This window comes from Oncorhynchus kisutch, linkage group LG18 (assembly GCF_002021735.2).
Source record: "Oncorhynchus kisutch isolate 150728-3 linkage group LG18, Okis_V2, whole genome shotgun sequence".
In the NCBI taxonomy this organism is placed as follows: domain Eukaryota; kingdom Metazoa; phylum Chordata; class Actinopteri; order Salmoniformes; family Salmonidae; genus Oncorhynchus; species Oncorhynchus kisutch.
This window is the reverse complement of record NC_034191.2, coordinates 49,668,333-49,692,001: the sequence shown is the minus strand read 5'-3', so window position 1 is coordinate 49,692,001 and position 23,669 is coordinate 49,668,333. Positions and strand designations below refer to the sequence as shown.

The following is a 23,669-nucleotide window of genomic DNA, read 5'->3' as shown; positions in this document are numbered from 1 at the left end:
ATTGAAAAAAACATAAATGTACTGTGTAACATGTTATATTACTGTCATCTGATGAAGATTTCAAAAGGTTAGTGAAATTATTTTTCTTTTAATCCTGCGTTTGGTGATTGCATATTTTGTTCAATTTGGCTATGGAAATTAGCTGTGTCTTCAGTGTGTCTTCGGTGGTGGTTTGACATAAATATGTGCTATGTTTTCGCCGTAAAACATTTTAGAAATCTGACTTGCTGGCTAGATAAACAAGTTGTTTATCTTTCATTTGAGCTATTGGACTTGTTAATGTGTGGAGGTTAAATATTTTTAAGAATATTTTTTGCGTTCCATGCGCCACATTCCAGCTGACGGTGGGAGGGCAAGTTCCCAGTTGGGCCTCAAGATCCTTAACAGGTTTTAAATACAGAAGATACATTCAGTTGGACAACTGAATAGGTTTTCCCCTAATGAGTGAGGTTTAGGTTTTTGAGTTTAGAGGTAGTGGTATCATAGCCATCTCTGCCTCATCATTGGGCTACTGCAGAGAGAGAGAGAGAAACTTATCCAACCAAAAACACAGAGAACCAGAAAACCTTAGCTTATGCCTTCACTCTGGTGAAACACTAAAACAATACAGAAATACACTAAGAAAAAATAACAAACAGCATGACAATAAACAGCTCATTGTGATTGAAGAATCCACAGATTCAAATCTTTTCTGGGAAATTGGAACACACTATCTAAAATTGAGATATATGATAAACCACTTCTCCAACCTTTTCGGCCATTTAAAAACATATACATGATAATTGGGATCGACCACCTTGATTCAGTGTTAGGTAGCAAAATTTGAAATTGTGTTTTTTACATTGGATAAAAGCAGAGAGACAGAGCTACATAATGGTATATCATACACTGCATTTGAGGAACAATGGGAAAGTAATTCTGCTTTGAAAGTTGATAAACTTGTAACCTCAATTTTGAGAAAATTGCCCTGTTTGTTTTGGTACCTACTAGAGAGCTCTTCTTTGTCTACACCCATTTAGCATCATTCACACACTCTTAAACATTATCTCAACCAATCTCTTTCAGGGTTGATCCAAGCATTCTGTCCTAACAACAGCAGTCAAGCACCCAAGCTAACTGGCTAACAGTTGGTGCAGTGACATTCTATTAAAACAGACACTTGCATAGTGCAGTATTTTGTTACGACAGCTAAACAATGAACCGTAATCCCAATTCATGATGTTACTGCCCTGCACGAATCTGCAGGTAGCTAACTGACCAGGTTCAATCTTAGCTAGCGAACATTAGGCTATAACAAGCAAAGCAAATGGCTCTGAGATATGAATAATAAGATCATACACGTAAAGTTAGCTAGCTAGCTAACAGTCAACTTAATAAGATCATACATGTAAAGTTAGCTAGCTAGCTAACAGTAACTTGAAATGAAAATACTTTATATCAAAATTAGAAACGTGTAATATCTGAAAATGTAGCTAGCTAGCCTATCTTACCCGTGGTCTGAAATTGGAGTAGATAGCCAGACAGTTGCATAGTGGAGTCTTTTTGTGAGACAAGGATGCAGCTTTAACCCCACACTCTTCAATATATATATCAATGCATTTTCGAGGGCACTAGAACAGTCTGCAGAACCCGGCCTCACCATACTGGACTCACTGAAATCAAATGTATACTGTTTGCTGATTATCTGGTGCTTCTGTCCCCAACCAATGAGAGCCTACAGTAGCACCTAGATCTTCTGCCCAGATTCTGTCAGACTTGGGCCCTGACAGTGAATCTCAGTTAGACTAAAATAATGATGTTCCAAAAAAGGTCTAGAAGCCAAGACAACAAATACATTGCTCTAGAGCACACAAATAATTATACCTACCTCCGCCTAAACATCAACACCACAGGTAACTTCCACAAAGCTGTGAGTGATCTAAGAGACAAGGCAAGAAGGGCCTTCTATGCCATCAAAATTAACATAAAACTAAACATCTCAAATAGGATTTGGCTATAAATACTTCAATCAGTTATTGAACCCATTGCCCTCCATTGTTGTGAGGTCTGGGGTCCACTCACCAACCAATAATTCACAAAATGGGACAAACACCTAATTGAGACTCTGCATGCAGAATTCAGCAAAAATATACAAAATCACAAACAATTCATGCAGAGAATAATTAGGAATATACCCGCTAGTTATCAAAATCCAGAAAAGAGCTGTTAAATTCTACAATCATTCAAAAGGAAGCAATGCCCACACATTCCACCACAAAGCCCTCACCTACAGAGAGATGAACCTAGAGAAGAGTCCCATCAGCCAGCTGGATCTGTTCACAAACACAAACAGACCCCACAGAGCCCCAGGACAGAAACACATTTAGACCCAACCAAATTATGAGAAAGCCAAAAGATAAATATTTGACCTAACAGAAAGAATCAACCTTAACAACAGAGCAAATTGAATTGCTATCTGGCCCTAAACAGAGAGTACAAAGTGGCAGAATACCTGTTGACCATGACTGACCACAAATTAAGAAAACCCTTGACTATGTACAGACTTAATGAGCATAGCCTTGCTATTGAGAGAGGCCAAATGTATGACCACATTAGAGACACATATTTCCACAGATCACACAGACCTACAACGAATGTGAAAACAAATCAAACATTGATAAACTCCCATACCTCTTACGCAAAACACAGCAGCAAGATTTGTGGCCCGTTGCCATGGGAAAAGGGCCACCGGTGGAGCACAAACTACATTGAAAATACAACCTATCTATCTGCTTATTTCTATTCCCTTTACATACTTCAACTACTTGCACATTGTTACAACACTGTACATAGCCAATAATATAACATTTGAAATGTCTATATTCTTTTTAAAAATTATTGTGAGTGTAATGTTTACTAAAGTTTCCCTTGTTTATCTTCCTTTTGTTTATCGTCTATTCCATTTACTTTGGCAATGTAAACATATGTTTCCCATGCCAATAAAGCCCTTTGAATTGAATTGAGAAAGAGAGAGTGAGAGAGAGAGAGAGAGAGAGAGAGAGAGAGGGGAGAAAGTGAGCGAGAAAGAAAGAAAGTCTGAGGAAGCAGAGGCCTGTGGGTAAATGGGCACCAGACTAAGCCACTCTCCCCTCCCCAACTCGTTGATTTCATCTGAGTAAAACCTCTCTCTAATCTCCCCTGATCCATCTGCACTGGCCCAGAGTCAGAAATGACACTCCCACACACACCAACATAATACAGAGAAACATTTTTGTAAATGCAAATTCAGATAACAATTGTACCCACACAAATACTGTGCAAGACAATCCCTAAGGTAAATCAATTTAAAGCTAACACGTATGTGACGATTCACCGATACGCACCTGTCCTCGGGTTCAAATGTTTAAGATGTGTAAGATGGGAGAGTGCATCTGTCCGTGAGACCCCAAGCCGATCCAAATGTAGCATGCATCATCAGAAAATCCATTCAAACTTTACGAATCGACGGTTCACAAATTGTTTTTGCTCATATTACTTTCTTTCCACCTTCCGAAAATACCTTTCATCTTTTGTGACAACTGATGCGTCCTCTTATTTAGTGTTAAACTAAACATGTAACCGTTGACAGTCATTGGTCAACAAGTCATTTTGCAGAACAACCCAGGCAATATCAGTAGGCTAATCAAACTGTGCGCTGTCACCTTCAGTGTTCAAATGTTTGCAAAATGGCTTGTGCAATATTAGGCTTTATTAGTTGAGTGACAACCAATGTAATTTGCTAGGTACTTTACTGGAATGAAGATGCCTAAGCAACTGTCTGCGACATGACTCCTTTGGCTATATGTTGATCTGTCAGTAGGCTAAATAAGATTTGATTTTGATTGTTCAGTTTAACTATCAGAAATAGTTTCGGTCATTTTGCTCTAAACAGTGTATATGGTCATTTTTAGATATACAGGCTAAAGATGATCATTTCATAACGAGGGCAGCAATCAATCAACAATCACTTTTTCTACCCGCACTGCAAGGTGGAAGCAGCAGGGAAATTTCACTCAGTAGAATCCAAAGTTGTGCTGTATCATCTAAAGATATTTAGATATTTATATTTCTTAAAGATAAATATTGATACATTAATAGCTCAAACTAATTAGTGGTTGATGATGATTTCAGATCAAAAGTGGGGGGACAAAGAGCAAACATTACCCCTCCTTATGTGATAGTGGTGTGGTAGATGCCAAGTTACCCTTATAGCTCGGCTCAGGTGCCTAGATACAGCATTGACATAAGCACGCATGCGCAGACACATACACACACACAAACACACACACACACACACACCCACGCACACACACAGAGCTAGGAAGAACCAGCTCAGAGGCCCGGCTCGAGAACTCCATTTAGAATGGAAAATGAACGCGTGAATGCAGCAAATGTTTGTGCATCGTATCTTATCATATAGCATCAAACTAAATCACATGAATTTGTCTATATTACATTTCATGCCGGGCTGAGTTCTTTGAAAATAAATACCAACCACGACCCCTCCACAGTTTGGGAACAATTCATGTATACAAAGTTGCAACATTTCTCAGAATTCCCATGAATCACATGACTTGATCATCATGAGGCTCATGGCAAACTTTCCACCTCCCTACCGAGTAAACTCATTAACTAATGGAGCCAACACTTTTCCCACAAAAACACACAAGCATCTACAATGTCATTGACTTTCAAGTTGACGTTATACTCTTTCACAAGCATCGCCGTCATGAAAAGACAAAGTAGTGGACTGATAAAGTGGGTATGTGGTAGTTATATAATTCCAAAATCTCTAAGCCTCCCCTAAAATAGCCATTGGATGGGCTCAGGAGCAAACCAAAACCACAGCTATCTATCCCAGGCTTTAGTACTGCCACTATCAGCTGCCTCCCGGGAACCAGTGGGAATCTCAACATTCTCCTTCAGATCAAGTCAAGTCCAAAGATTATAGAAATGCTTGACAAATCCCAAACACAAATGTTATTGTTGCTTGTTACTTGTCATAAGCATAATCTGGGCTCGAAGACTTCAATAATAACTATGTCAACTGTGGAATGCTTTTTTCATTAGTACTACATGCTTAGATAACAGCTGGCGATAGATGTACTGGACTACATACAAATACAGTGATTTCAGTAATAGTGCTTTTCGAATAGGTTAGGTAGGAAAATAAATGCATACAACTTGCAGTTCCTTATAACTGAACGATCTGCTTTATGATTTTTTTTTTTACAACACCTTTAAACACAACTGACTTCTGCTTAGACGTAGAGGTTCCGTAACAAACTCGCAAGCACCGCTTTTAGAATGAACACTAAATGAACAATTCGTTGTCTCGCAAGCTAGATTTAAATACTTTTTAAATAGACATTTGTACCTGTTGCTATGATTCAATGTGATTCCCTGACAGAGCAAATGTAGAACAAGTGATTGTACATGTGTTGTGTTTTAAGAGTGCCTAGACAAAGCACAGAGACGAGTAATGGGTAAGGTGCCCCCCCCCCTCCGCAACTCCCTACATCTCAGAGCACCTCCTGCACATAACCCACTTACCCAGGATACATTTTTATTCTTGGGTGGTTTGAGCATGGCAACAGGAGCAGCCTGGCAGCATGGATGGAGAGGGGAACCCTTTCCTCAGCAACTCTTAGCCCCACAGTCGGTGCCTGTTCGGTGGGCAGGTGAGAGCGGGGCGGGGGTAAGGGCCAAGGGGCCACGGTGGAACTCAGCCATGGGTTTTCTGCAAACTGTCAAATCCAAATCCTTGTCCGTTCTAGACGACTGCAACATCCGTTAGGAGTGGCGGACACATCCAATCTCAGTACCGCAAACACACCCCACAGGAAAAAATAAAGAAGTGCAGGTAGAAAACAAGGCGTCAACACCTTCCTGACTCTCCAAGTGGTGCGATTGTTGCCATTATCAAGACCTGAGAAAATGTAGATAATTCCTTCAAAAAGTTATACTTTTTCTTCTTCTTTTTCTTCTTCTTACTCCTTCTGGTAGTTCTGAGTAACCTCCTGGACTGATTATGTATTTACACTGGCTATGAATATGCAATGCAGGTTTAAAACCCGCCCTCCTGCTGTGCCGGAGCAAACGTCCAATCGCTGATCAGGTCTTTGCTGGTGGCTCCGCGGGTAGGCTTATGGAAGTATTATGAGGAAAACACTGATTCTGCTGGTAACGGAGACGGTTTTATGGAGTTCTCCTCAGACAGGCAGATCAGAGATCAGCAACACTCCCAGATAGGGTTGCAAAATTCCTTTCCCAAAATTCCCAGGTTTTCCAAACTCCGGAATAAACCAGGAAATCTGGGATCCTAAAACCAGAATTTCTGGAAAACTTGGGGGAAATTTGGGGGAAATTACTGGATTTTTGCAACCCTACTCCCAGAGCTCTGAGAGGGTGAGAGAGTCAAGAGAGCATCTGCTGGGGATGAGACACCTGATCTGCTGACTCACTATGGAAATCTATTGACAATGCTCTGTGTCTACATCTTTCTTCTTCTTCTTCTCTCTTTCGGAAGTAATCGCTCATTCTCTTTCAAGTAGATCCTCATCCTACCTTGTGTTGCTGAAGCTCCTCGATCACATCTCTTCTCTCTCTCATTTTCTCTCTCCTCCTTTCTCAATCTTTCTCTTCCTCCCTCCTCCCCCATCTCTCTAGGGTATTGGATGTGCTCTCGCCAGGCTGGCACCTGTTGTTACGGCACCCCAACATAGAGACAGGTACTCTGACAAGCTAATGGGGAGAGGGTAAACCACCGGGAATTAAATGTGTATTAAATGTTATTTTGTCTTCCCTCTTCTCTTTTCATTCCAAACACTTCAGTCTTTCCCTTTTCTTATCCTCTATCCACACAATTACACTCACTCCCTCCCGCTATCTGACCACAATCTGGTATCTCAATTTTCTATTGACTCTTTACTCCCCCCCCCCCCCCCCCCCCCCCCCGCTCTATCCCACTTTCAGTCCTTCTCTTACTCAATAAACCTCTTCTCTTTCACGCTCACAATTTCTCTCACTCAACCTCCCGCCTCTCTCTTTCCCCTTTCCCTTTGCAGTCTGTCTATTTGTTTATACATGTCAATCCAGATTAACTGAGGAGATTGTCGCAGAGTTTTGCAGCTATCACTGCTGATTTGCGTCATTTAGATTGGATAGTGTAGGGTCTTAAGTTACCCACTATAGTGACACGCGTGGAGGTGCACACTCTCACACGCACACACCATCCATAATGCCTTCTAAAGAACATAGACCTACTGTACATAATCATGAGCAAACACTTAAAACCCCATCCCATAAACGTATGAGTTCAGGTTTAATGGTAGCCTTTATGTAACGTTTTATGTTGCCCTAATACATTTCTAACGTCTGTCACTAATTAATTGTGCTCAAGTATCCATATGGGTTAATGACCCTCTCCCAGTGCATGGAGGAGAGGAGAGGGAGTCCTCCACATCCCCACCTTTAATTGGATGCTAAGAAACATCTGTTCCCTTTTTATGTGATGCTTGACTTAGTGTGGATGCTCAATCGGTCTGAGGTGTCCGTTATTAAATGAGCATGAGCCGTGCCCAAGAATTGCTAGGCTGCTGTGTTTTTCACAGGTGTATCAAGAATGGTCCACCAACCAAAGGATATCCAGCCAACTTGACACCACTGTGGGAAGCATTGGAGTCAACATGGGCCAGCATCCCGTGTGGAATGCTTTCGACACCTTGTAGAGTCCATGCCCTGATGAATTAAGGCTGTTCGGAGGGCAAAAGGGGGCGCAACGCATTAGGTGTTCCTAATGTTTTGCACAGTGTATATTGTCTGCACTTTCATCCCACCTAGCCTACTGTATTCGTTTATGAAACGCTGGTAGTAGCACAATTCTTCATATGCACCCAACCCTAGCTGGCAATGACTTTCTTCTACAGCTTATCAGCCCACATTGGATGTCATTATGATCAGTGTTGGGGAAGCTATAGCATACCAAGCAACCAATTACTTCACACTGGAAGAAGTTAAGCATAGCATCAAGAAAAATTATAATTTACTTAACTAAAGTTAATTTGAAAAAGTAGTTTACCACATCCAAACTATTAATAGGGAAAAGTATCATATGTAAATCTGAAATGCCATAGACTACAAATTGCAAGACAGATCACTTTGGGGTCATATGCAATTTTGCCTCAACACAAAAACAATGTTTCCAGTGAGAATCAGGCAATTCACCCATATTTGTGTGTGCAAATAAAGTAGTGTGTAGTTCCAAGATTTAAATTTAGTTCAACTACCACCAAGCTACTGAAAAATGTAGTTAAATTTGTTGAACTAAATGTAGTTCACTACCCGAACACTGATTATGATTCTGGTAAATAGCCTACGATCAATCAAATGTCAGAAGGTGCAAACTCTACAACAAAAAAGTGGCTGCATTCTTTTCCAAACAGATGCTTTCTACTGACAGCAGTGAGCCAATCTCATGTGTTAGTGGTCAGAGACAGGGGTTCTCAAAATGTTGCAATCAGGGCCCCCCTTCCAGCATTGGGGAACATCTATAAATAGCTCTATGGTAGGCAATGACTAACATGACAAGTAGAACTGATAATGCACAACACAAATTCGACTATTACAATTTTCAAGAGTAAATTTAATGCGGGACTGAGTTCTTCAATTAAAAATAAGTGTTTGCCGACCGCTCACGCCCACTCCAGTGATGCATGCAAAGTTGCAACATTTCTCAGAATTCCCATGTTTATTCCCTCCTGATTCCAGGAATCTTCCAATCGGGATTTCTGAAATACCTGGGCATTTTAGGAATAACTGGAATTTTTACAACCCTACTGCAAAACTCAGAAATGACAACAGTAGTGAGTAAATTCTAAGAAAAAGCAACTTAAGGATAAGTTGATGATATTATCAAGGCACAAGGTGAGACCCAAATGCAGACACAGGAGGCAGATGTTTGGAGTCTTACAATGTTTATTAATCCAAAGGAGTAGGCAAGAGAATGGTCGTGGACAGGCAAAAAGGTCAAAACCAGATCAGAGTCCAGGAGGTACAGAGTGGCAGACAGGCTCGTTGTCAGGCAGGTGGGTACAAAGTCCCGAACAGGCAAGGGTCAAAACCGGGAGGACTAGAAAAAGGAGAACGCAAAGAGCAGGAGAACGGGGAAAAATGCTGTTTGACTTGGAAACATACAAGACAAACTGGCACAGAGAGACAGGAAACAGATAAATACACAGGGGAAGACGAGGACTGGAGACAAGGACAGTGAGACAGGATTAATCCTAGACACATGGAAAGTAGGGTGAATACGGAGGGTACGGGGTAACACAAGATGGACAGCAGTGGAACTCAGGTCTCTTGAGATGGGAAAAGGGCCAATGAACCGGGGAGACAGCTCGCGTCACTTGCGGGACCGAAGAGGCAGATCGAGTGGAAAGCCATACCCTCTGCCCAATGGGGAGCTGAGGTCTTGCGACGGTCAGCTTGTCAACAATACCTGGAGTTGGTCTTGAAAATAGCCGCCCTGGTTCTTCTCCAGGTATGTCGACAGCGGTGGACAAACATCTAGGCCGAGGGTACACTGACCTCTTGTTCAGGGAAGAGTGGAGGCTGATACCCCATGGAGCACTCGTGGCAGAACAGGGAGGAGTGTTCCGGGCATACTCCACCCAGACCAGTTGATGGCTCCAGGTAGTGGGGTTAGTTGAGACCAGGCACCTTAAGGCGGTCTCCAGGTCTTGGTTGGCTCACTCCGACTGACCGTTAGTTTGTGGATGGAATCCGGATGACCGACGACCCAATAAGGGTGCAGAATGCCTTCCAGAACTTAGATGAGAACGTTGAATGGACACCATGTCTACCGGGAGTCCATGGATCCGGAAGACATGCTGCACCATAAGCTGGGCCGTCTCCTTGGCAGGAGGTAGTTTGGGAGAGGCATGAAATGGGTGGCCTTGGAGAACCGGTTGACTACCATTAGAATGACAGTGTTGCAATCAGACGGAGGGAGCCCAGTGACAAAATCAAGAGACCTATCAGACCAGGGACGATGAGGAACCAGTAGTGGCTGCAGGAGGCCAGAAGGAGCATGCCGTGGAGTCTTGTTGAGCACACACAGTGCATGCGGTGATGAAGGCAGAGACGTGAGGGACCATTGTGGGCCACCAGAAACAAGGAAGGCTAGTGTGTCCTGTTCCAGGACCGGACTGGGTTAGGGACAAACAGCCGGTTAGCCGGGCCCCCTTCAGGTCCAGGTTCGGAGCATTGGGCCAGGTTCTCAATACCCCAATCTAAAGTGGCAGCAGGGCATGAGGTAGGGTGAATCGTTTCAGAAGTCGAGGGTGTGGCAGAGGAACTGTATAGGCGGGAGAGAGCATCAGGCTTCATATTTGTAGACCCAGGACAGTAGGAAATGGTAAAGTTGAATCTGGTAAACAGGAGGGCCCACTGGTGCTGTTGTGAACCGATGCTTCAGGTCCACAAAGGCTTTGTCAACAGCTGGAGACCATTTGAACGGTACCTTGGGGGAGGTGAGTGCCGAGAGGGGGGCCCCCAGGGTGCAAACCCAAGAAACCGTTGCAACTGCACGTTGGTTGATGTGACATCAGTGGTAGATTGGCCTTTGAGGATCCATCTAAACATTGCCCTCAGCAATGACATATCCCAGAAAGGTGATAGAAGAGCTGTGGACCTCACTTCTCAGCTTTCACAATCAATTGGTTCTCCAGGAGGTGCTGAAGGACCTGTCTGACATGGAGTACATGTTCTTGGGCAGATCGGGAAAAAAACTGGATGTTGTCCAGGTAGACGAAAACAAACCGGTTTAGCATGTCCCAAAACACATCATTGACCAAAGCCTGAGTTCAAATGGCATGACCTGGTACACATAATGTCCACTAGTTGTGTTGAAGGCTGTCTTCCACTCATCCCTTGCGTATCCGAACCAGGTGGTAGGCATTCCGAAGGTCCAACTTGGAAAACATGGTAGCCCCCTGGAGAGGTTCAAACGCAGAGGAAGAGGTAGGGGGGGTAACTATTTTTGACAGTGATATTGTTAAGTCCCTGGTAGTCAATGCACAGGGTATTGTCCTTCTCCACAAAGTAAGGACCCTGCACCGGCGAGAGATGCAGAAGGATTGACGGCCCCAGTGGACAGAGACTCCTCCATAGCTTTGGTCTCTGGTCCAGACAGATAATACAACCAACCCCGAGGTGGTGTAGTGCCTGGGAGAAGGTCAATGTCACAATCATAAGGGTGCGGGGGAAGGGAAGTAGCACGTGCCTTACTGAACACTTCCAGGAGTTCATAGTATTCAGTAGGAATAGCAGAGACATCAGCAGTCTTGCTAACATCCCGAGGAGGACGACTTGGGGAAGGCTGTGCTGCTTAAAGGAAGTTTGAATGGCAAAAAGGACTCCAACCTAGGATGGAGCTTGTGGTCCAGTCAATAACAGGGTTGTGTTTTTGGAGCCAGGAAAATCCCAACACAACATGGGGAAACGCAATGAGGAGTAACTGTGGAAACCCGTAATTGAACAGGCACCGTACTATAGGAGCAGCTGTCCAGTGCCTTAGCATCAATGGGCACAGAGAGAGGCTGAGCGGGAACACCAAGCTCCGAAGCTATCATGGCATCCATAAGACATTCATCAGCCACAGAGTCAATGAGCACTCGGAGAGACTTAGATTGTTGTGCAGGGGATGGGAATTAAGGAACTCCTAGTCTGACTCACCATAGTACTGGTACCCACTAGAGACAAGTGTTTCCTAATAGGGCAGGTAGCTATAAAATTGCTATTAAATGTCCTGCCCCTCCACAGTACCCTGTAGCAACTCCTGATGTCTCCCAATGGTATGCAAGAGTCGTGGACAGGCAAAAAGGTCAAAACCAGATCAGAGTCCAGGAGGTACAGAGTGGCAGATAGGCTTGTGGTCAAGGCAGGCAGAACGGTCAGGCAGGCGGGTACAAAGTCCAGAAACAGGGAAGGGTCAAAACCGGGAGGACTAGAGAAAGGAGAAACATACGAAACAAACTGGCACAGAGAGACAGGAAACACAGGGATAAATACACTGGGGGAAAATAAGCGACACCTGGAGGAGGTGGAAACAATCACAAGGACAGGTGAAACAGATCAGGGCATGACAGATATAGGAAAGAGAGGGAAGTTGTATTTTGAGAAGAGCCTAACCAGACACCACCAGTATGCTATTACGTTTTACATGTTCAGCTTCAGTCACGTAAAAGCCGAGCCAAAGGAGAGTGGTGCCACTTCGCCATCATCATTACGTCACTGTTTCCAGGGTTGTATTAATTAGGAACCAAACAGAAGCAAGCCAAAATGGGGAGAGACCTACCTGAATTAGTCCACTAATGTATACGACCCAGTCCTGTAGTAGGGCTATTTACAAAGCAGCACCTACAGACAGATCCCACTGATCCAGGATCTGTCCACATCACACTCACACCCACTCTGTGAGGTATGTTACATACACAAGGCCTCCACAGACATATCACAGTTTCCACTAGTCTGAGGGTGAGATGATAGATTATGTAAAAAAACTGTGAAACTAAGACATTCCGTTAGGAGTCCCGTTTTACTGGATGTTTCCCTACTACACTCTGGAAAAGTGGAGGAACGCACATCCACTGCCAAGGAAGCCCAGCTCCAGACAAAGTGTCCACAGCTCCAGACAAAGTGCCCAACGTTCCGGTTCTGATCCCATAGCCTGAAGAAATGGGAATTCCTAGCCACACACTCGCCAGGGGAGATTAGCTCACCGCCAGCATTCATGAATTTAACTACAGTTTCAGGTAAAAATATATTTTTTAAATGCTCTGTCTCATTTACACTGTGTAATTTATTGACGGTCTCTAACTAGCCACGGAGAAAGGCTATCCAAAGTCAGACTAAATTTACTACGGTAGCAAAGTTGAAGCTAATTGGCGAAAGAATTTGGCTAACACAAACACACAAAACCAACTAACGTTAGAATTAAGTCATGGCCGCCAGCATTTCTTAATGAACCAAATCCAAAAACGAGGCTAATCAGGACGTTCAGCCACCCTTTAAAAGCACAAGCACACACATCTAACAACCTACAGTATCAAAATCCCACACTTCTCATTAGAAAGTAAGGGGAGGTTTCCTAGACACAGATTAAGCCCCTGAAATAATCAACACTTTCAATGGAATGTCCCCTAAGACCCTCCCAAACTTTTACAGATGCACAATTGAGAGAATCCTGTCGGGCTGTATCACCGCCTGGTACGGTAACTGCACCGCCCACAACCACAAGGCTCTCCAGAAGGTGCTGCGGTCTGCACAACGCATTACCGGGGGCAAACTACCTGCCCTCCAGGATACCTACAGCACCCGATGGCACAGGAAGGCCAAAAAGAGCATCAAGGACAACAACCACCCGAGCCACTGCCTGTTCACCCCGCTATCATCCAGAAGGTGAGGTCAGTATAGGTGCATCAAAGCTGGGACCGAGAGACTGAAAAACAGCTTCTATATCAAGGCCATCAGACTGTTAAACAGCCATCACTAACACAGAGAGGCTGCTGCCTACATACAGAATTGAAATCATTGGCCACTTTAAGAAATGGATCACTAGTCACTTTAATAATGCCACTTTAATAATGTTTATATTATTTGCATTACTCATCTCATTTCTATATACTGTATTTTAGACCATCCATTGCATCTTGCCTACGCCGCTCTGTCAATGCTCATCCATTTATTTATATGTATATATTCTCATTCCATTCCTTTACTTAGATTTATGTGTATTAGGTAGTTGTTGTGGAATTGTTCGATTACATGTCAGATACTGCAGCACTGTCGGAACTAGAAGCACAAGCATTTCACTGCACTCGCAAAAACATCTGCTAACCATGTGTATGTGACCAATACAATTTGATTTGATTTGAAATGTTCCCTTAGTCCAGGACTAGGCTTAACCTGTGTCCAGGAAACAGTTTCTACTCTGTTGCTGCTACGCTGGCTTGGTTGCCGTCTCTGTTCAGCTATTACATTCCACTCCTTGCCACTCCTGTCATTTGCCAAAGAGGCTGGCCAATCGGCAATCTTCAAATATGAACATTCTATCATGAATGAGCTCGAGGAGATTTGATTCCTGATTCAATATCCCTCAGCGCTATCGTCCAATGACAATGTTTATGCAAATTAGACGGTCAGGAAACACAGGGCATTCTGACATAATATACATGCCATTGTAAACATAAACATTAGACGCAAGGAGAAAAGAGGATTCCCGTTTATTGCATTTTTACCACCAGCAAATTTGATCACAAATACATATATTTTGGATTGTTCAAAATAAGTGACCAAATTATAGCTTATTGCTACTTCTGGGACAGGCATTGGGTTAGGCTACTGGTTCAAGAGCTATAAATGGGAATACACAGTGGATGGAAGAGAGAAAGGCCAGTGGAGATGAATTGCACAAGAAGGAAACAGAGAAGACATATGTGTAAGTTAGAAGTTAATTCCTTCATTAGGTTGGGCTATTAATTCACCATTTGTATGCTAGCCAATATATTAGGCCCAGCCTACTACAGTGAATATAGGTGACCAACTCTACCTTTGCTATGCAAGCCAGAAATTTCTGATGAATGTTTTGTGCCAATGAATTGAAGTTGAACATGGCTAAATGTGTCAATTTAATAAAATAAATGAAATACAAAAAGTATAGTGACTACTGTCTAGGCCTATTTAATGAAACCCTGGCTGTTGACATAGGGAACAGATTGCAAAGCAGGCAATCAACGATTCCCCTCTTAGCTCCTTTTTGGAAATGGCTACTTCACGTTCTCATCCATAAACACATATCAAATGCAAGTGTGCTGTCCAGCAGCTCACAGCAGGGTGGTCTTTTCATTAGGAGGGGCGTCAACTGTCCAGCAGCTCACAGCAAGATGGCCTTTTCATTAGGAGGGGCATCAACTGTCCAGCACCTCACAGCATGATGGCCTTTTCATTAGGAGAGGCGTCAACTATGATTGAAAAATATGAGCACATTATGAGCACATTACCTCAATTTAAGCGAAGCCTGAGTGATCAGTGTAGCCTTTTATCATCTAGACATGATGTCAAATTATCTTTGTGCCTAGAATAAAAACCACTTGGTTTCCGTCATAGACTCAATTGAATGAAAATAATGTATAATTACAGTGGGCAGATTGGGAAAACTAATGTCCATTCTGAAGCCTGTCTGGACTCTGTCTGGACTCCAAGGTAGGATGGACAAATAATATAACTGAAATGAGCATTTCAACATTTCAGAAATGTAAGCAACTCATTAACGGTATGCAAGTGAAGCAAACCTATCTCGATTGAATCTTGTAGCCTAATACCTTCCGTGTCATTATTTATCTTTCTCTCATCTACAGTCCTCTCTTGCCACTTTGATCAACATGATCTTACGTTGACACTGCCTTCTCACAAGGGAATGGCCGCAGCAGGTCGTAACAGTATTGCTTATTGTTGTTCTTAAAATGATCATTCTAGATTGCGACAGATTTGCACACACCTCATGTTCCATTTACGTTCCATGACGTTGATTTATTGTGCAACTGCGCCGTGAATCTGCCTGCATATTGAACGTGGAGATTGACAAAAGACCAATGTCTTTGGCAAACGACAGGAGTGGCAAGGAGTTTAATTCTAGCTAAAAAAAGACCGGAACCAAGACTACTGCTACGCTGAATGTGCTGCTAAGCTCTTATACAGGCTACAAATGTACTACTCTCCAGTCCTGTTGCACGATGGGAACCAGTAAGAGCGAACAAAACAGTTAGGCTGGGCCTGCTGTCTTCAATTAGCCCAGTTTCCGTGCAGTGTCTGAAACTGCCATGGCCCTTTAGTCTGCTGCGTGTCAGAGTCAGAACGAGTCCCATTCAGCAAGGTCTCCCTCCGTGCTCTAAATTCCATCACGAGCGGAATTGTGTTCCGCCCCATTTCCGACGTAAAACAGTGGTTTGGGCCTCCATACTGGAAACATGTGAGAGGAGTGTCATAGAAAGCGTGGTGTGTCACGGAAGGAAGCAGTCTCGGAGTTCAAAAGCAGATAGAATCACATGAACGTGCTTGGGCTCTTACCACACCATATGCACCATATACTTCATACTTTTGGCCATAGTGTACACAGAATGTACAAAACATTAGCAACACCAGCTCTTTCCATGACATAGACTGATCTGGTAAATCCAGGTGAACGCTATGATCCCTTATTGATGTCACTTGTTAAATCCACTTCAAATCAGTGGATGTTTAAGCCTTGAGACAATTGAGACATGGATTGTGTTTGTGTGCCATTCAGAGGGTGAACGAACGGGCAAGACAAAAGATGTAAGTGCCTTAGAACGGGGTATGGCTCCTGGTCTTCTTGGAGGAGAATATACACGACTGTGATTATTCTCTTCGATCATAATCCCAGTTGTGTATATTCCGCCCCAAGCAGACACATCGGCGGCCCTGAACGAACTTCATTGGACTCTATGTAAACTGGAAACCACATATCCTGAGGCTGCTTTCATTGTAGCTGGGGATTTTAACAAGGCTAATCTGAAAACAAGGCTCCCTAAATTTTATCAGCATATCGATTGCGCGACCCGGGCTGGCAAAACCCTGGATCATTGTTATTCTAACTTCAGCGACGCATATAAGGCCCTCCCCCGCCCTCCTTTCGGAAAAGCTGACCACTAAAACAGGAAACACCCGTGCTCAGGTCTGTTCAACGCTGGTCCAAACAATCGGATTCCACGCTTCAAGATTGCTTCGATCACGTGGACTGGGATATGTTCCGCATAGCGTCGAACAACAACATTGATGAATATGCTGATTCGGTGAGCGAGTTTATTAGCAAGTGCTTTGGCGATGTTGTACCCACAGCGTCTATTAAAACTTTCCCCAACCAGAAACCGTGGATTGATGGCAGCATTCGTGCAAAGCTGAAAGCGTGAACCACTGCTTTTAATCAGGGCAAGGTGACCGGAAACATGACCGAATACAAACAGTGTAGCTATTCCCTCCAGAAGGCAATCAAACAAGCTAAGCGTCAGTATAGAGACAAAGTAGAGTCACAATTCAACGGCTCAGACACGAGAGGTATGTGGCAGGGTCTACAGTCAATCACGGACTACAAAAGAAAAACCAGCCCCGTCTCGGACCACGATGTCTTGCTCCCAGACAAACTAAACAACTTCTTTGCTCGCTTTGAGGACAATACAGTGCCACTGATACGGCCCGCTACCAAAACCTGCAGGTTCTCCTTCACTGATTTGATTTGATTTAATGTTTTGTACACTCGGTGTATACACAAATGAAATCATTACATTCTTTATTAGTTTCACCCTTCCACAAGGAATTCCTTTTGCATTTTTAAAAGCATCCCACACACACAGAGAGTTCTTGGCCTCTGCTCAGAGCATCCTGCAAAGTACGGAGTAGGACAACAGCCATCTCTCCAGCTGTACAGGAGCAGTAAGCCTAAATCCTGCCTGCAGCCCTGCACTAATCCACTCATCACTCAGATTAAAATACACTCTTTTGTAAATGTTAATCCAGACCACAGCAGCATGAGTGTGCATGCCGCTCAGACATGGTCAAATTGACTTAGACAGAGACCACTGAGGAAGAGCGGTAATGAGGATTTTGTTGTCGTTGCAGTGGATAATATACAACCATTATGTCAGCAAAAAGACTTAAGTTGTCTGATATAACAGCTGTACTGGGAGCACATTGCATGTGTTGTATGCTGATTGGACTGGAGTAATTTGTCCATATAAATTAATGTAGAACCTCTATGGCTTTGTCCTAAATTATACCCTATTCCCCATATAGTGACTAAACTATACTAAATAGGGAATAGGGTGTAATTTGGGACGAACACTATGTATGTAGCCTACTGTAAGCACTGGTTGGCTCTGATTTGGACCAGTGAAATCATCATAATGGAATGACATACTATAGACCAATTCTAAGAGCATTCTATTCACATTAACATCCAAGCTCTGTCTGAGATCTGGAGTGACATCATAATTCATACAAAGGTGAACCCAATGAAACGTCACTACTGCACTATTGCATCGTGAGTTGATTATAGTAACATAAAAGCTGCGGTACTAGCTGCATGTGTAAAATGTGTGTGTGTGTGTATAAATCATCTAATCTGAAAGGTGCTATAGGGGCATCTAGTGGTGACAGTAGTCATGCAATAAAACGATTATCTCTTGTCTATGCAGTCCTTTTGTTATAGATTGTGTGTGTGTGTGTGTGTGTGTGTGTGTGTGTGTGTGTGTCAAAAACAGTTGCTACTGTGTCAGAGTATACTGTGCAGAGCCAAGATACTTCTATTTATTCTGTCTATAACTGGGCATGAGTCCACCCAAACACTCATACCAAGACAATCAGACACTGTTAGAGACGTGAACCAGCCCAAAGTCAAATTTTGGGGAAAAAGCAACACAAATGGCAGATATTTCAAATTTTTGGAAGCACCACGTCTCATGTTGACCAAGTCTGCCGCTGCCCTGCCATTCCCCCCCTTAAATGCCAGGGAGGAGGAACCCTTGAATGTCTCTCCCACTGTGCTCCATTAGGCTGATGTACAAATGAAAAGCCTGTCCCCCCTTAAACTCATTCTATCTGTTAGACAGCATTACAGCCCAGACGCTCACACACAAAGAAGAGAGATGAAATAAACGGAGTAAAGCCCATTAAAAACTCTGCCGTCAGCCAAGCATGAGCCATGTGGACATCGCTCTCTGCCACCCACTGACTGCATCCTAATCTCTCTCCGTCCGTCCGTCCCCATATCAACATGGGATAAAAGATCAATCGACTGCCTCTTAGTGTGGTTGGCTGGCTGGGCGCACATGATGCCGAACGGCGGAGTTCTGTAGAGAGAGCTGCTGAGAGTCGATAGAGAAAAAAATGGTCTCAGTAAGACCGTGTGTAGTCTCAGTTAGACAGGGTGCAGAGAAATCTGCAAGGTTGCAGATAAACAGGTGTGTGTGTGTGTGTGTGTGTGTGTGTGTGTGTGTGTGTGTGTGTGTGTGTGCGTGTGTGCGTGTGTGTGTTTACACTTTCAGGCAAACATGTACATACATACACTCCGAAAACATGTGCATGTGCCTGCATGTACACACACGCATGCGCACATACACATGACTTTTGAACGAGCTACAGGTATTCCTAGAAAGCGTCATTACATGAACCGTTTCCTCAGTGTATTTGTTGTTGACAACAGCAGAGCATTACTAAGACTCATGCAGTACGCAGTATGCCTCCGGTGTTCCCTCTCTGTCTCTGTCCTAAATTGAGAGAATTAGGCAGCAGACTCACGTATGGAAGCTGTGCTCTCCGGCGATGGCCCAGCCCACAGCACGGCATGAAGGGAACCAGGGGGGTTCAGGAATGGACGGCAGCCGCCTCACAAACACCGTGTCAGGCAGCAGCATCCACTCAGCCTCGGTCCATGGCTTTACACTCTGCCCGCAGGGGGGAGCAGGAGAGGAGGGGCGGAGGTGGAGAGAAAGAGAGAGAGAGAGAGAGAGAGAAAGAGAGAGAGAGGGAGGGGACGAAGGAAGGAGACAGAGGGACAGAGTAGCAATAGAGAGCAGAGGAGACTGTCGTATCCACGCCGAGCCCCCCTCCTCCCCTTCCACACGTGCACTTAGATCCTCACAGACAGACACAAGCACTATCTAACTCTCGGCAGGGCAGTTTCCACGGTGAATTCGACCCTGTGCCTCCTTAGCCCTCCAGCCCGCCCACATGTCCCACAGCACAGCAGAGAGGCAAAGAGAGTAGAGTGCCTCTGAGTGAGGCACAGGTCTGTTGCAGCACTGTCAGTTACCCCACCTTAAATCCTTATTCCTTATTCTCTTCAGCACCCCAGGGTTGCTCCTCTATCTAGCTTTAACCAAATCCTCTGCAGTGCTGCTGCTTTTCAGCTCCCTGCTGTGGCTGGCTGGCTCCCTTGGTTCTGGTGTGTGTGCTGTGACAGTGTCCTGTAGAGGCTCCTGGGGGACACGCGGTGCAGACATGGGTTCTGACTCAGACGCGGAGGTGGAGCTACCAGTGTCCTTTATTGACCGCTGTTCTTCCTGATGGGGGGCGCCGCCTTCACCTCTTCTCCCTCTCTGCCACCTTGGGTTCAGTCAGATGGGTGGACAGAAAAGAGTCAACAGGGCTTTTTCTCTCTCTTCTTTGCTGGCAGGGAGAGTTCTACAGGGCAGTGGTCAGGGCAGAGGCTCAGACAGAGAGCTGGCTGCTGGGCTGGCTGGGGAGAACAGAGACGGTGTGTCTTGTTGTGTCTGTTTGTCTGGTGCAGAGAGCAGCAGCAGTAGCAGGACTCTCTCTCTCTTTCTCTCTCCCTCTGGTGCAGAGAGCAGTCACAGATTCTCTGGCTCAGTCATGTCTGAGCACTGAGTGGAACGCTGGCTTCACCCCCCCCCCTCTCCTCTTTCCTTACCCTGCCCAGTGCACTCCGCCTAACAGATGATTAAGTCCAGACCTTATATACTCACTGCTGTGGCTCTGCTGTGATCAAGCCTTCCATCTCCTTACCCCCCCCCCCCCGTACTCGCTCAACCTACCCTTCCCCCGAGAGGAGAGGGGCATAACAGAAAGATAGCGAAGGAGACGGAGAGAGAAGCTTAGAGAGGAAAGGGGCATAACAGAGGGATAGGGAAGGAGAGAGAGAGAGACTGTTGCTGTGCGTTTCCCCTATCTTTACCATTGTCGCCTCCCTGCATTGAAGACACACACAGAATGAATTTCAATTGGCCACCGGCACTACCAGCTTATAACATTAGCTTTACCCTCACGTTCTCTCCCTCTGCCTCCATCAACCCTGACAGCACACCCCAAAATAATTTCTTTATTTCTCACTCCCTCTACTATCCGTCTCTCCCTCATTCTTGTTCCCTCTCTCTCTCTACCGCTTATCATATCTTTTACTTTCTCTCCCTCTCTCTCTCCCATTGATGGGAATCCTCTCCCTTTCGGTGTCTCAAAGGCCGGTATTTATGAGTACATTCACTCTGCCTTTTCCTCTCCAGGGGAGAGCTGTGCTGTTAGCGTCACACACTTTCAGTAAGCAGCAGCATTTCTTCAGACTCTCTTCATTCTACAGGAACCGCAGTGTTTTTATTCCTCCTGCCAGGGAGTCACTTCAAATCCAAATCAAATCAAAGTTTACTGGCAGCGTACACAGTTTAGCAGATGTTATAGCGGGTGCAGCAACATGCTTATGTCACTAGCGCCGAACAATGCAGTAAAATGTCAACAAGTGTCTTCAGTGTCTGCCGTCCTTATAGGACAATGTTGCTCTTTGTTTGATTCCGGCTAATGTATTGATATTATGCAGAGATGACACTGATAAAGTGGCATCTGCTGTGCTGTGACTAAAACAGACAGTGGTAAACACGGGTGTCCCCTACACCGCTCCACGGGGCAATGGCAGCCACTGATGGTGTCTCTCTCTCCTCTCCTCCACTGCTGCTCCTAATATACAGTGACTTCGGAAAGTATTCAGACCCCTTTACTTTTTCCACATTTTGTTACGTTACCACATCATTGTAAAATGGATGAAATAAAATACATTCCTCAGCAATCGACACAAAACACCCCAAAATGGCAAAGCAAAACAGTTTTGAAAAATGATAATAATACAAAAAACAGAAGTGCATCTGTTTTCATTGATCATCCTTGAGATGTTTCTATAACTTGATTGGAGTCCACCTGTGGTAAACTCAATTGCTTGGACATGATTTGGAAAGGCACACACCTGTCTATATAAGGTCTCACAGTTGACAGTGCATGTCAGAGCAAAAGCCATGAGTTCGAAGGAATTGTCCGCAGAGCTCCGAGACAAGACTGTGTCGAGCACAGATCTGGCGAAGGGTACCAAAACATTTCTGCAGCATTAAACGTCCCTAAGAATGAAAGAAGTTTGGAACCACCAAGACTCTTCCTAGAGCTGGCTGTCTGGTGAAACTGAGCAGTCGGAGGAGAAGGGACTTGGTCAGGGAGGTGGCCAAGAACCCGATGGTCACTGACAGAGTTTTAGAGTTCCTAAAGAATCTTCCAGGAGAACAACCACCTCTGAAGCACTCCACCAATCAGGCCTTTATGGTAGAATAGTGTGACGGAAGCCACTCCTCAATAAAAGGCACATGACAGCCTGCTTGGAGTCAATGTAAATAGTCCGGGTGGCCATTTGATAAATTGTTCAGCAGTCTTAATGCTTGGGCAAAGAAGCTGTTAAGGAGCCTTTGGCACCTAAACTTGGCGCTCCGGTACAGCTAGCATAGAGAACAGTCTATGACTTGGGTGACAGGAGTCTTTGACAATTTTCTTTGGCACAGGATACTATATAGGTCCTGGATGGCAGGAAGCTTGGCCCCAGTGATGTACTGGGCTGTACACACTACCCTCTGTAGTGGCTTATGGTCAGATGCCGAGCAGTTACCATACCAAGTGGGGATGTAACCGGTCAGGATGCTCTAGATGGTGCAGCTGTAGAACTTTTTGAGGATCTGGGGACCCATAACAAATATTATGACTGTCTTGGTGTGACTGTCTTGGTGTGTTTGGACCATGATAGTTTGTTGGTGATGTGGACACCAAGGAACTTAAAACTCTCGACCCACTCCACTACAGCCCCATTGATGTTAATGGGGGTCTGTTCGGCCCTCCTTTTCCTGTCCACAATCAGCTCCTTTGTCGTGTTCACATTGAGGGAGAGGCTGTTATCCTGGCACCACACGGCCAGGTCTCTGACCTCCTCCCTATAGACTGTCTCATCGTTGTGTCGTCAGCAAACTTAATGATGGTGTTGGAGTCATGTTTGGCTATGCAGTCGTGGGTGAATAGGGAGTACAGGAGGGGACAAAGCCTACCCTTACCACCTGGGGGCGGCCCATCAGGAAGTCCAGGATCCAGTTGCAGAGGGAGTTGTTTAGTCCCAGGGTCCTTAGCTTAGTGATGAGCTTTATGGAAACTATGGTGTCGAACGCTGAGCTGCAGTCAATGAACTGCAGGTGGGAAAGGGCAGTATGGCGTGCGATTGAGATTGCATCATCTGTGGATTTGTTGGGGCCTCCGACGTGAGTGCTATGGGGCGGTAGTCATTTCGGCAGGTTACTGTCGCTTTCTTGGGCATTACAAACTCGGTCGGGGAGAGGTTAAAAATGTCAGTGAAGAAACTTGCCAGTTGGCCAGCGCATGCTCTGAGTACACGTCCTGGTAATCCGTTTGGCCCAGCGGCCTTGTGAATGTTGACCTGTTTAAAGGTCTTGCTCACATCGGCTACGGAGAGCATGATCACACAGTTGTCCGGAACAGCTGGTGTTCTCATGCACACTTCAGTGTTGCTTGCCTTGATGCTAGCATTAAAGGCATTTAGCTCGCGGCTGGCTTTTCCTTTGTAGTCCGTAATAGTTTTCAAGCCCTGCCTTATCTGACCAGTGTCAGAGCCGGTGTACTAGGATTCAATCTTAGTCCTATATTGTTGCTTTGCCTGTTTGATGGTTCATCTGAGGGCATAGCGGGATTTCTAATAAGCATCCGGATCAGTGTCCTGCTCCTTGAAAGCGGCAGCTCTAGCCTTTAGC

At 44.7% G+C, this 23,669-nt stretch overlaps 1 protein-coding gene across 6 annotated transcripts in view; it reads right to left on the bottom strand.

The window, feature by feature from the left end:
- Positions 1-23,669, bottom strand: part of LOC109909321 (voltage-dependent L-type calcium channel subunit beta-2) — a 135,851-nt gene that overhangs the window by 95,346 nt on the left and 16,836 nt on the right. Inside the window, exon 1 of one of the 6 annotated variants that reach the window (XM_031796238.1) lies at positions 19,393-20,533. The exons of 4 other annotated variants lie outside the window; for them this stretch is intronic. In XM_031796238.1, the coding sequence (XP_031652098.1) occupies positions 19,393-19,440 (48 nt within the window). In that variant the 5' untranslated portion in view covers positions 19,441-20,533. Of the gene's footprint in view, positions 1-19,392; positions 20,534-23,669 lie in introns of those variants that run through there. One more of the 6 variants, XM_031796240.1, reaches the window with a different exon arrangement.